Source organism: Eretmochelys imbricata, chromosome 10 (assembly GCF_965152235.1).
Source record: "Eretmochelys imbricata isolate rEreImb1 chromosome 10, rEreImb1.hap1, whole genome shotgun sequence".
Lineage (NCBI taxonomy): Eukaryota > Metazoa > Chordata > Testudines > Cheloniidae > Eretmochelys > Eretmochelys imbricata.
The window spans coordinates 44,235,700-44,249,376 of record NC_135581.1 but is presented as its reverse complement, the minus strand read 5'-3'; the positions used below and the strand labels follow the sequence as shown (position 1 = coordinate 44,249,376).

Genomic DNA, 13,677 nt, shown 5'->3' with positions numbered 1-13,677 from the left:
CCAGCCCTTACTGGGAGGAACTGGCTCCCCTCTCATAGTCAGACAGGGACCCCAGGGTCCAGTGCACCTTGCCATACCTTTGAAGGAGGACTCCAAGATGGGGGCGGGCTTCTGCGCCAGGAAGAGCTTCTTGGCGTATTTGTTAAGGGCCCCGCTCTTCTCGGTGGGCACGATGAGCTGGCGGATGAAGCGGGCCCGGTCCCGGATGTCGTAGTTCTGGTCGTACTTGGCCAGGTTCAGCACGTACTGGGTCAGCAGCTTGCTCTATGGCGACACTTGGCAGTTGGGACTTTACAGGGCTACCACGCTGAGCAGACCCTTTTCCCACCCCACAGATGGGGAAACAGAGGCACAGGGAGGGGAAGGGACTTGCCCAAGGGCACCCACCCCAGCTCTGCTGATTCCCTGAGCCCAGCCCAAACATCACCCACTGGACAGGGCAACCCTAAGTGCAGGGACTGTGGGCCCAATCCAGCAAGGTGCCGAGTGCCCTCCACATCCCCCAGCTTCAGCTGGCACAGAGCTACTTGCAGGATTGGGCCCACGGGTTGCAGGCTCAGCTGGCCGGCCAGGCTGTTTCAGACGGAAGTGTCCCCACAGCACCCCACTGTCTGGCAGGGGCCAAGACACTTGGAGACAGCTGCGCCTCTATCCCAGAGCGCCCAGCACTGTCACCGTGGGGACTGGCCAGCTAGGTGGCCCTGCAGTGTGGGGTGGAGCCAGGCACAGCTGCGATGGTCGCAGTTTCCTTGCAGCGGTTGGGGGAAGCCACTGCAGGGGGCACAGGCTCAGCCAGCCCTGCACTAATTGCGTGTGCAATGCCCGCTTTGCACGGAGCCTGCCGCGGCAGAGCCAGCTGCGTGGTGAGAGCAGGGTCTTGGAGCCAGTCTGGGAAGCTGCCGATGCTGCCACTCGCTCCCTGTCCTGCCCACCCAGATGGTGCTTACCTGCTTGGAGTTGGTCAGGTAGAGCTTGGCTGCCAGGTTGATGACCTGCAGCTTGACGATGTCCTCCTCGCCGGTGAAGGACTTGGCCATCTTGCGGAGCACGTCAGGCGCGATCTTGGGCACGTGCTCGCAGTACTCACCAATCAGCCAGAGGATGCTGGCCCGGGCCATGGGCACCTGCAGACAGGCACATGGCAGTGCCCCAGCTCTGCCGAAATCCCTTGCACCCAGCCAGGGCAAGCTCCAGAGGGACGGGCTGGGGCCAGGAACGTCACCCAGAGCTGGTGCAAGTGCAGTACAGTCCATGGGAGACCTGCCCACACCCTGCAGCCACTATGCTCTGGAGTCCCTAGGCCAGGATTTGCTGGTCCTGCCCAATGCCCCCACTGCTCCCCAGTCCCATCAACCCAGCCAGTTCCTTCTCCCAGTCAGGGCCCAGCTGCTGCATTGCCTAGCACATCCAGGATCCTTTGCACTGGGGCACCCAGCACAGGGAATTCTAGGACCCAAGCACAGAGACTCTGGGGGGATGGGGACAGGGCAGAGAGGCCTGAGAGGACAAGATGGCCCCACTCCATTCCAGCGATGCCCCCCTGAGGTTGCGTCCTAGGTGGGTGCCTGCCCGTGCCCATCTGGGGAAGCACAGCGGCAGGCCTGCACAGTGCTGCCCCTTCCAGGACACACACAGCTGGGAGCCTGGCAATGCCCACCCACTGCACCAGCCACACCAGGAAGCAAGCGGGTCCTGCCGGGGCTGAGCTGGCAGTTTGAAGAGCTCGGCCAGTCCCTCCCGTTGGGAGGCCTGACTCCAGGAGGCCTCGCGGGGCAAGCGCTGGCACGGGAGTCCCAGCCCTGGTGGCACAGGGGATTCGAACTCAGGGCCTTGCAGAAGCAGGGGACCCAGACACGGAGTGCAGCACCCCTTGGGGAGAAAGGGGGCAACAGGCGGCAGCACTTCCACAGGGAGGGCAGCTTAGGACACCAAGGACCCCACTGAACTAACCCCTACTCCTCCCTGTGAGCACAGCCCCCTCCACACTCGCCCCCATACAGCTGGAGCCCCCAGCCCCTCTGGCGGTGGGAACAGCTGGGCCCCGAGCCCAGACATACCTGGATGTTGTCGGTGAGCTTGGCCATGTGCTTGATGATCTCGCTGTGCTGAGAGGGCTGCATCTGCAGCAGCTTCTTAATGACGACCACGGACTCAGCCACCACCAGCTCTGCGGGCAACAGAGATCCCCACCCGCCAATGAGCGCAGAGACGTCTCCGTCCCCCGCACTGCCAGGACTCAGCCACGGCCAGCTCGGGGGGTGGTTCCTCTCCCCACCCTGTTGAGGCTGTGCAGGATGTCAGTGGGTGAGGGGCCTCAGCCAGGGGTGTGCTACCAAACACTGGGATGCTGACAACATGCAGCTGTGGAAATTTGCTCAATCAGACATTTAACTCCCAGAAGAACGTCCCAGCACAGGGTGCCCCTTCCGCCAGCTCTCCCCAGCCCATGGCCTCCTCACACCCAGTCGGATCGTCCCGGGCTGGTGACGGGAAGGTCCGAGACACAGGAGGAGCAGATAGCTCCTCGCAGGCTGTGAATGGTTCTGACTATCACTCATTGCTGGATCTTCCCCTGCAAGCTCTGAAAAGCAATATCTCCTGTAGGAAGTCCCTGGACAGCTCCCCCTAGCCCCTCTCTGCCCCCAGGCTCTCACCATCCCTGTTGGAGAGGAGCTGAACAAGGCCGTTCAGGCAGGTGTCTCGGACCTTCCCGATGTTTGTGGCACAGCGCCCGATGGCCTGGATGGTGGCAGCTACAAAGTCCTTGTCCATGCTCCGGATGTAGGTCTGTGGGACAAGAGGTGTGGCAGCTTTCCCAGCATGCACCGGGAGTCAGGACACCATGCTGGAGCAGCCCCATCTGAGAGCTGATGGCGCGGCCTCAGACGACATGCAGGGTGGCTCCCAGCAGCTGCACTTGCTCAGGGTTCCTAGCAGCTGCTGTAGCGAAGGTCACACGGCTGTCTGTAATGCCCGGTTCTCCCATAGTCCCCTTGTTTGGGAACAGGCCCTGGCAGGGCTGGACGTTTCTCTTTTCCACCCCATTTTAGGGAAATCCATCCAGCAGAAGTAGTAATTTACTTATATTCCAGTAGCACGTAGAGGCCCCGATGAGGATCGGGCCCACTGTGTGGGCATGTACAGACACCTCAGCCTCTGCCCCAAGGAGTCTACATGAGACCCAATACACATGCTTCCCCCCACATGTATTGCAGAACAACCTGGCTTCTTCCTCCAGGGCTGCAGTTCCACGCCCATTCTCCAAACCCAGTGAGGAGCAGGGGCTGGGCCAAGGCCAGGGTAAAAACAAAAAGGGGTTTTGCTAATAAAGTGGGAAGGGTTTGGGCCCCCAGAAACCTACACCCAGAGTCTTGGTGTTTAACTATGAAACAGCCACTGCCAAGCCCAACACAGCCAGCCGACTCCAGGACCACGTAGGGCTGGCCACAAATTTTCCATCAAAACTGTCTCTACTTTTCATGAAAAATGTAGATTTTTTCATTGAATAACCAAGCAGCTGAAAACCAAAGTATTTGGATTGCACTAAGCTGTCATGGAGCCTCTTGGGAACTGTAGGGCCAGGCTCTCCAGCCATCTCCCATGATGCATGCAGGAACGTCCACCATTGGGGTGCATCCTGGGAGATGTAGTCTCCACAGGGAGACCAGCCCATGGAGGAGAATGGGAGCATGAACAGCCAAACTCCAACTCCCATGAGGCACCACGGCAGCATTCCCAAATTGAAACATTCCATTTTCCATTTCCTTCCCCCACCCAAAAGCCCATTTTCTGCCCAGCTCTGGCAACGGGGACAGCTCCCAATGGCGGGTGGAGATGAGATTGTGAGAGTGAGCCTGCAGGGCAGCAGCATTGAAAGCCCTGAGCTCTCGGGAGAAGCCCCGGTCTCCCCTCTCTCTATAGTGGGCACTCGCCACAGCAGGTAGCTCCTCCCAGGCTGTGAATGGTTCTTTTCTTGCTCACGGCTGGGGGGGGGTAGCAATCGAGGTGAGCTCACACTGCACCCAAAGCCCCTCTCTTTTACCCCCATGCTGACAGCATCACCGCTGAAATGCTTCCAGCTCTGCCCCATGCCGCCCCCACCCGGCTCTGCCCGCCAGCCCCCTGCCCTGAGTACCTGGAACTCCCGCAGGATGGTGGAGATGTTGGTTTCGTTAGCGAGATTGGTGAGAACTTCCAGCTGAAGGCGGGGGAGAGAGAGCAGCACAAGAGCGTGCGCGTGAGAGAGAGATGGAAAGATTTACCCCCACGTGCCTAGAGACAGAGGTATCTCCAAGGATCCTGCATGCGGGGAGAGTGAGAGGAGCCAGACTCCGGGTGCAGCAGACTGTGCATGTCCAGGCTCGGGGAGAAGGTGACACATGGCCGCATGGAGCTTCCCGTGGGGTCCAGAGGATCAGACGGTGTTTAGAAGGGAAGGCAGTGCCTACAAGCTCCCAGGGATGGTGGGGGCAGATCACCTATGGCAGGGGAGTTTGGGTAGCTCGGTGCCCAGGCTATGTCCAGGAGGCATGTAGGGGATGCCGCGATGTGAACATGCATCAGGCCGTCCTGCGTATTTGACTCACCTTGAGGATCTTAATCTGGGTGGGGTCTGTGGATCTGATGTAGAAGCTCTTCAGATATGGCTCAAACATCCCCTGCATGGACAAAGCAGCTTTAGCAGCAGCCCAGTTACCCTGCTGGGGGTCAGTCAGGGGACAGGGCAACGGGCCAAGTGCATGATGGGGGATTTCTCTGCAGCATCTAGCACTGGCCCCTATTGGAGACAGGCCCCCATGGACTGGACTGATCTGACATCCCAGAGTCCCCGCATACAGCTCAGGAATGGGTCAGACCCAAGCCCCAGGCTTGGGGGAACTCAGCCCCAAATGCCCCCATGCTGCAGCCTCGCCCCAGCCTCTAGAGAAAAGAAAGGTGATTTCTCAAGTGCAGGGAACCGGGACTCACCCGCCGCTTAATGGACATCGTGGCCACGTTCTGCAGCACCACCCACTGTACCTCACTACCGGGAGAGAAAGAGATCCATCAGCTGGCCCCGGAGAAGCGAGGCAGCAAGGAGAATCCATGCAACAGGCTGCTCTTACACAATTCCTCCGCTTGACCCAATCTGGGTCAAATTCCCCCCCGCTGCACTGAAATAACAAGCCCCAGCTTCATATTCTGCCCCGAGATGTTTCAGGGGTTTCTCCCTCCAGGACCTCACTGGTTCCATCTCAGAAACTTTCATACTCCCGAGATGGAGCCAATAGGAACCACCTGGTCAGGCTGCCAGGGTGAGTCATCAGAAGAGCTGTGCAGCTCTGTGCAGGGCCCGAGCCCTGATAGCCTGTGACACAGACTTCAGCCTCTTTGGAACAAGTCATGGAAGAAAGTTCAGGTGGTTGCTTGAGAGAAAGAAAGGAGGGTGTGGGGAGGGGGGGTGAGCAGAAGACAGAAGGAGAAAAGGGAGAAAGGAGGAGAAGCTGCAGCAGTTGCAGACCTGTGGCTCCTCAGGAGACGCACCAGTGCCTTGGCAATGACCCCGACCTCGGCCTTGGGTGCCAGGTGGAAGTACAGCTGAGATACGGCCATCACCACCTGTGTGGGAGGGGGAGGAGAGAGACAGGAGGTCATGGGAGGGCGCCAAGCAATGGGCCAGCCACTACAGGCTGAGTGCTGCCCAGGGCTGGGTTTAAAGCACCTGACTGCAGAGACAGGCATCCCGTTTTCTGTGTACTGCCCCTTCACGTGTCGGGTTTCCCTGGGGCAGCAGTCAGTGCAGGGCAGCCAGTGGGAGAGCACCGCTCCCAGCGAGACCCCTGTCAATGGCCAGCTGGGCAGAGCGCTGGAGCTCCGGCGGTGTCGGGGCAGGGGGCTTGCTGAGCTTGGGGCCTACGCGTCCCCATTCAGATGCAGAGCGAGTCACCGGGCGCATGCTCCTGCAGGGACACTGTGAATTGTGTCTCCTTCCTTGGAGAGCCCCACGCGCCGGCAAACCCGCCTGTCACTCCTCAGGCACGAGGGGAAGCGTCACACCGACGGGATCCTGGACGCAGGGCAGTGGAGGGGCTCACCATGTCATTACAGCTCTGTGGCAGGAGGTCGTGGGGCTCCCACGGTGTTGCGGCTCTGTGGCAGGGTGGGAGGAGAAGGGCTTGGGGGGGGCATAGGGCTCACATGGCGTTGCCGCTCTTGTGGGGGGCAGGGCGAGGGGCTCACTGCGGCATTGTGGCTCGGGGGGCAGGGCAAAGGAGAGAAGCGAGGGGCTCACTGTGGTGTTGCAGCTCTGTGGCGGGGGGCAGGGTGAGGGGGGGCATGTAGCTCACTGGGGGGTTGCGGCTCTGTGGTGAGGGGGGCAGGGTGAGGCAGGGGGCCATGTAGCTCACTGCGGCATTGCGGCTCTGCAGCAGGGGCTTTGTGTTGCGCAGCAGCAGCCGGTGGTCAGGGTCCATCACATAGGGCTTGCGCTTCACCAGAGAGCCTGCGTCTGGCTTGTCGTCCTTGGAGTCCTCCTCGTCGGAGCCGTAGAAGGCCTTCTCCGGGTTCTCCTCCAGCAGGGACTCCTGCCAGGCACAGTTGGGGGGGGGCACGAGCGGGGATGTAGCACTAACTCCTGCTCAGCAGCCCCCTCAGCCAGGCAGAGCTCCAAGTCCAGTAAACCCACCCCAGAGACACTAACTAGGAGCTGCTACAACTCAGGCTTTTCCTCTCAGGCCCCATTGGCAGCCACTCGGACTAGTCTCCCAGCCAACCCCAGAGCAGCGACAAGACCCTGAGGGGTCCCTGCATCAGCGAGGACAAGATGTGGGAGGGAAATCAGGGCCAGCCTGTGCGAGCCCCAGGACAGCTTCAGGGGGGTTGTTTCATGATCCAGAGGGGACACAGATCCAGAGGGGAGTGGTAATCACCCAGGCTGACCTCCTGCATAGCACAGACTGGAGACCCACATCCAGGGATTCTGCACAGTTTGTGGCTGAAGTAGAACAGAGCTTTGGAAAAACACCGTCTCTGTGTACAGTCTCCGTGGGATGCAGGATCCCTTCCCTAGCTCACGTGCTCCAGCGTATGCCTTGTTTCTAGTCCAAGCTAAGGGGGGATGCTGCGTTGCCACCACACGACAGCACCGTATGGCGCACCACCAAGGAGTCACAGCCGCAGGGGCTCGTGGGCACCCTGAGCCAGATGCTGCCCGGTCACCTCAGACTGAGCATCGCTGCTTCAGGTCCCGTGGCTCTGAGATGGGCAGTGCAGCCACGTGTGTCAGGGCTAGGAGGCCTGGCACTATCACAGAGACGCTGTAGGTCCCTGAGTCAGTCTTTTCCCTCTCAGCACTCTGTTCCGGCATGAACTCCCCTCCCTGCCTCTCTGGGGTCATGCGTCCCCTGCCCTGGTCTGACTCACGTTCTGGTTGGGGCTGAGGAACTGGGTGCGCGCGTAGCGGGTCAGCATGTTGATGATCACCACTTGGCCCCACTCCTCCACGTCGATCAGCAGGTTGCACAGCTTCCGGTAGTTCTTGTGGATCAGGTCGATGCGCTCGGGGCAAACCTCCTCGAAGGCCATCACCACGCTGCCCGCCACCAGCTGGGACAGAGGGGAGAGAGCAGTAGCAAGGTGGGCAGGGCAGGAGGGAGAGTGATGTGATTTGCACTGTGGGGCACTACTCACACTTCCCACCGACTGGAGCAGTCTCTGGATCTCTCCCCAGGGAGCTCTGGGGAGGGCTCCATCTCAGCCCTGACATGGAAGGACAGCCCCAGGGCAGCATTTCTATCAGGACTCTGCTCTGAAGGCACTGCCAGTAGGGCACATGGGTAGGAGACTAGGATCAGCCAACAGGAAAGCAGGGTCAGTGAGGTTACAGTTTAATAGCACCCTATCCCAGGGTGGCCAGATGCTGGCCCTTTAAGAATCCAGTTCCCCGGTTATCTTCCTGGGAGCCCTGGAGTTGTACATTTGATGGGCCTTTGCCTGAAATTTGGGAAGGGGATCCTTTAATAATACAGTGCCCCTCTGCCCCCACCCCATGGGGTTAATGTGGCTACCCTGGAACACCACCCCCACTCACCGTGGTCTTATCTGCCAGCAGCTTCTCAATCACTTCAATCAGCTGGTCCTTCTGATCTGAATCCAAGCTGCAAGGGAGAGTCAGATGATGATGCTACCAGCAGGGGGAGGGGAGAGGTACTGGGAGAGCCCTATCCCCCGCCCCACTGAGCGAAAGGGGAGACAAGTGAAGCAGGCAGGACTGTGGTGAATTGGAAGAGAATGAGGCAGGATCCGCTGTGCTGCCCCGCACAGATCTTTGCAGCTCTGCAACAGCGCAGCTAGGCCCCAGATCCCCCTGCTGCTAGCCCATGAGCTAAGGAGAATCTCCATCAGTTGTTAGCAGTGTTGGGCCAATGATCCATAGCTGAGCAGTCCCAATTCCATCCCCTCTCACAGAAGCAGTAAATAGATGGCCTTTGAGCTTCCCTGCAGAGCAAACAGCTTGATCCCAATTAGAGAGGGGTCCCTATGAAGCGTTTGGCTGCTGGTCTTATTTCTCCCTCCTCTAGGTATCAGCTGAAAACAACCACTCAGTGTGCAGCAGCAGTCAAAAAAGCAGAGAGAATGTTGGGAATCAATAAGAAAGGGATAGATAATAAGACAGAAAATATCATATTGACACTATATAAATCCATGGTACGCCCACATCTTGGTACATACAGATGTGGTGGCCCCATCTCAAAAAAGATATATTGGAATTGGAAAAGGTTCAGAAAAGGGCAACAAAAATGTTTAGGCATATGGAACATCTTCCGTATGAGGAGCGATTAATAAGACTGAGACTTTTCAGCTTGGAAAAGAGATGACTAATGGGGGACACAATAGAGATCTATAAAATCATGACTGGTGTGGAGAAAGTGAATAAGGACATGTTATTTACGCCTTCTCATAACACAAGAACTAGGGGTCACTAAACGAAATTAATAGGCATCAGGATGTTGTGAAGGCCAAGACACTAACAGGGATGCCTATTAATTTCGTTTGGTGAAGTAATGAACTAGATAAATCCATGGAGGATAGGTCCATCAATGGCTATTAGCGAGGATGGGCAGGGATGGTGTCCCTAGCCTCTGTTTGCCAGAAGCTGGGAATGAGTGACAGGGGCTGGATCACTTCATGATTACCTGTTCTGTTCATTCCCTCTGGGGCACCTGGCACTGGCCACTGTCAGAAGACAGGATACTGGGCTAGATGGACCTTTGGTCTGACCCTGTTTGGCCATTCTTATTTTCTTAGCTAATGTGGTTCGGTTCCTTCTAACAATAGCTAAAGGTTAAATATTTAACACGGGAGATGCAGGCACATAATCGCTCAGTGATTTTCACACCAGGTTCAGAGAATGTTCATTCACTGTTCATTCTGGGTCACTCCTGCTTTATCCCTTCCATTCCTCTGCCTCTGACCCACATGCACCTTCTTGACTGGAGTTTAGGACAGCACCAGACACTCTGTCACCTTTCTGCAGCAGCCTATCCTATTGTACAGTCATGTCCTGCCCACTCTGGTTCATTACGCCCTGTATTGATCCATGCTGCGAGGCCACATGTGCTTTCTGGGTCCATTCATTCTAGGACTATGAAAGAGCCAATAGCCCGGGGCAGGCCTGAGTGCTGGGCTTTGACAAGGAAATGTCCAGGAAACAAAATCCAACAGCCAAATTCTGGGCTGTTACACCATGAACAAGGGGGCAAAAACACCCAGAATTCAGCCCAAGGATTTCTGGTCTATATCACACACACTGTCTCAGTGGCTAAAACAAACAGAATTAAAAAAAAAAAATTAAAATTGACTTTTCACTCTTATTCCGCCCGTTTATTTGCTTCCGCTGTTTTACTCTCTGCTGGAGGAACAGAAACAGACCGTAGCCAGTTTCTTGCTAGTTTAACCCCCACGGGTTTGCTTATGCCAGCACAAGGCCGCAAAGTTTGCAAAAACAGTCCTGGGAGTGCTTCTAGATCCATGGATTGGAAGGCCAGACTGCATTAGGATTGGCTAGGCCAAGCTCCTGCATCACAGGAGCCAGAGAATCTTACCCTGCACTAGGCCCAGAGTCTGTGGTTGAACCAGAATGTATCTTTAGGGTTTAGATCCAAGCCAAAACCCAGAAATAGCGCAAACCTGATCTCCTTGAAAAATATATTTTTTTAAGAAATCCGTCCAAACATTCCTATTAAATAGGAGGATTTGTAAAACTGTAAACAAATCCCTACACGCTCAAAGCCCTACATCTTGGCCATCAGTGGCCCAATAGCGGCTCTTCCAGACGTTTTCCATGCCAGCCATGTATCAGTAGGATCCAGATGGCTTGTCAGTTAGCATAGCTGCATTATCTGGGCAGTCAGTGCTTGACCTAGCAAACAGAAGCATTTGGCTGCTGGTCTCGTTTCCAGTTACTGTTCATTTCCTTGTTGCTGTTGGTGTGATGGGAGAAACGTCTCACCCACAGCCCCTGCTGGTGCCTGCGCTTCCTGCCCATGGTGCTAGGGGGAGCAGTTCATGAGGGTTTTTGTGTGTTTGGGGGGGGTGGTGGTGGTCAGTAGGATGCCCTGCTGCATCTCTGTATTGGCATTGAGCAGCAGGGGACAGGAGCTCCTGGGCTCGCACGTCTGCGTCCCCAAAGAGAGAACAGGGAGTCTGACCCCCAAAGAATAGGCAGTTGAATCTACTGGTTGTATACCAAGTTCTTGTGTATTAATATATGTCAGGTAGGGTCTTTTCTGAAAGCTGGCAATGCTCTGACCTGGATGGTCAGTAGGAGATCTGTATGCAGGTTCTGGCTGTGAACGTAGGCAGGGCTGTATGTGTAGAACACTGTACTTGTAACCAGGGTGCTACGGCAGCATCTCCTCACAGCAGAGTGGAGATGCAATAGGGCAGGGAGGCGCGCCTCCCAAGCTAGCTGTTCACACAAAACTAACTCCACACCAGCTCTGACGACGAGTTCTGGGTGGTTCAAAAGCTTGTCTCTCTTCCCAACAGCAGCTGGTCCAAGAACAGATATTGCCTCACCCACTGTGTGTCCACACACGTAGCATCCTACGACCGAGGGAAAGACAACGGCTTTACAACTTTAAAGTGAATAGAAGGCCATTGAAACGGAGAAGAAAACCCAAGTCTTGGAACACTAAGGCAGGAGAGTTTCCCCTCTTTGTGTAACCATGAACGACCATAGTCTGAGAGAAAGGAAACCCTGTTAAGAGGGAAGGGGGTTGAAGTGAAGGGCCAGCATCTAAGAGGGGTGTTGTCCATGGAACACAGGATCCCCGACAGGGGGCATGTGGGGAGACTGTTCAGAGGCAATAGGTAGTGGTATTAGAGAAGGGAAGTTAGCTCCTAGAGAAATGTACAGACAGGGCCGTGCCTTTTATGTTTATTTTCTGTGTAACTCGGCTGTTTGCTTCCTGACTATTCCATCTTTGAATCTATGATTTTTCTATTAAACAAACTTCTTGTTGATCTATGCCCCATGCAGGTCTCCAGTGGGCACCCTGTTTGTGGCAAAGTGAGCTGATAACCGGGGGGCAGGTTTCACCCCTGTAGGGGTGCTGAGCCAGAGAGGAAAGTCCCAGTGTCTGGCACTTAAGAACTCAGGCAGATGGATCTGGGGGGAGTCAGGACCAGAAGGGCTTGTTGGGGTCACCCTGCCAGGAGTAACTAGGCTGATGGAAGCCAGGGTGAGACCTTTATGCTGGCAGGCTGGCTACGGGGCTCAGAACTCTGAGTCATAGCAGCCCAGCATTAAGGCATCCAAAGTCACAAGGCAGGCGGTGACAGAAACCCATACTGGTCTGGGTGATCCCCAAAATGTCACATTCCTCCATGCACATTCCAGAATTCTGATTCTGTGCAATCTGACCAAGTCACAAGAGGCCCCAGGGCACCATCACCCTGTGTCCCATGCCTTCCTCCATAAAAGGTGGGTGGCTGGGATTTGATGGTGTGAGTCCCCGCTGTGCACCGGTGTAAATGACGGCGCAAGGTGCAACGTGTGAGCAAAGTGAGTCCAGCATGTATTTAGAATCATAGAATATCAGGGTTGGAAGGGACCTCAGGAGGTCATCTAGTCCAACCCCCTGCTCAAAGCAGGACCGATCCCCAGTTAAATCACCCCAGCCAGGGCTTTGTCAAGCCTGACCTTAAAAACTTCTAAGGAAGGAGATTCCACCACCTCCCTAGGTAACGCATTCCAGCGTTTCACCACCCTCACAGTGAAAAAGTTTTCCTAATATCCAACCTAAATCTCCCCCACTGCAACTTGAGACCATTACTCCTTGTCCTGTCATCCACTACCACTGAGAATAGTCTAGATCCATCCTCTTTGGAACCACCTTTCAGGTAGTTGAAAGCAGCTATCAAATCTCCCCTCATTCTTCTCTTCTGTAGACTAAACAATCCCAGTTCCCTCAGCCTCTCCTCATAAGTCATGTGTTCCAGTCCCCTAATAATTTTTGTTGCCCTTCGCTGGACTCTCTCTCCAATTTTTCCACATGCTTCTTGTACTGTGGGGCCCAAAACTGGACACAGTACTCCAGATGAGCCCTCACCAATGTCGATAGAGGGGAATGATCACGTCCCTCAATCTGCTGGCAATGCCCCTACTTATACATCCCAAAATGCCGTTGGCCTTCTTGGCTACAAGGGCACACTGTTGACTCATATCCAGCTTCTAGTCCACTGTAACCCCTAGGTCCTTTTCTGCAGAACTGCTGCCTAGCCATTCAGTCCCTAGTCTGTAGCAGTGCATGGGATTCTTCCGTCCTAAGTGCAGGACTCTGCACTTGTCCTTGTTGAACCTCATCAGATTTCTTTTGGCCCAATCCTCCAATTTGTCTAGGTCCCTCTGTATCCTATCTCTACCCTCCAGCGTATCTACCACTCCTCCCAGCTTAGTGTCGTCTGCAAACTTGCTGAGGGTGCAATCCACACCATCCTCCAGATCATTAATAAAGATATTGAACAAAACCGGCCCCAGGACCGACCCCTGGGGCACTCTGCTTGATACTGGCTGCCAACTGTACATGGAGCCATTGATCACTACCCGTTGAGCCCAACAATCTAGCCAATTTTCTATCGACCTTATAGTGCATTCATCCAGCCCATACTTCTTTAACTTGCTGACAAGAATACTGTGGGAGACAGTGTCAAAAGCTTTGCTTATTTCAGGAGGGGGGGCAGTTTGTGAAGGGTGGGGACACAGCCCATTGTCCCAGTTACCTGTACAGCTTGGGGATGGCGTGAGCAGCCGTCTTGCGCACGTACGGAGACATGTCTGACGCCGCCTCCTTGATGGCCAGCATCATGATGGGCACTATGATGGGCACCCGGATGCTGGAGAGAACCCGCAGGGCGCTGGCCCGGATCAGCTGGTTGGGATCCTGCAGTGGGGGGACACGGAGGCAGCTCCAGGAAGGCTTCGCAGCAGATCGCTCTTCCTGACACAGTTAGGGCAGGGTGAGGGCCCAGCAGCACCCAGGGCTGCCAGAGGGAATCCAGGGGCTCGCTTGGCACTGCACTGAGCACTTGGAAGTTGATTCTCTATGAGGCGAGGCTCTCGCTCCTTAACACAGATCTGCAATCCCTCTGGCCAGTGCCCACTTCGGATCTCCGGCCTCGCTCCTGGGGGGGCTG

General features: G+C 55.8%; 1 protein-coding gene across 6 annotated transcripts in view; it reads right to left on the bottom strand.

Annotated features, from left to right (window-relative positions):
* Nucleotides 1-13,677, bottom strand: part of AP3B2 (adaptor related protein complex 3 subunit beta 2) — a 52,273-nt gene that overhangs the window by 22,027 nt on the left and 16,569 nt on the right. For 4 of the 6 annotated variants that reach the window (XM_077827596.1, XM_077827599.1, XM_077827602.1 and 1 more), the window contains exons 5-16: nt 13,264-13,481; nt 8,069-8,135; nt 7,402-7,584; nt 6,387-6,563; nt 5,501-5,598; nt 4,969-5,023; nt 4,587-4,658; nt 4,136-4,198; nt 2,655-2,787; nt 2,058-2,167; nt 948-1,124; nt 78-264 (exon numbers count right to left, since the gene is read on the bottom strand). In XM_077827596.1, coding sequence (XP_077683722.1) covers nt 78-264; nt 948-1,124; nt 2,058-2,167; nt 2,655-2,787; nt 4,136-4,198; nt 4,587-4,658; nt 4,969-5,023; nt 5,501-5,598; nt 6,387-6,563; nt 7,402-7,584; nt 8,069-8,135; nt 13,264-13,481 — 1,540 coding nt within the window. The remainder of the gene's footprint in view (nt 1-77; nt 265-947; nt 1,125-2,057; nt 2,168-2,654; nt 2,788-4,135; nt 4,199-4,586; nt 4,659-4,968; nt 5,024-5,500; nt 5,599-6,386; nt 6,564-7,401; nt 7,585-8,068; nt 8,136-13,263; nt 13,482-13,677) is intronic. The other 2 variants (XM_077827598.1, XM_077827600.1) reach the window with 1 other exon arrangement.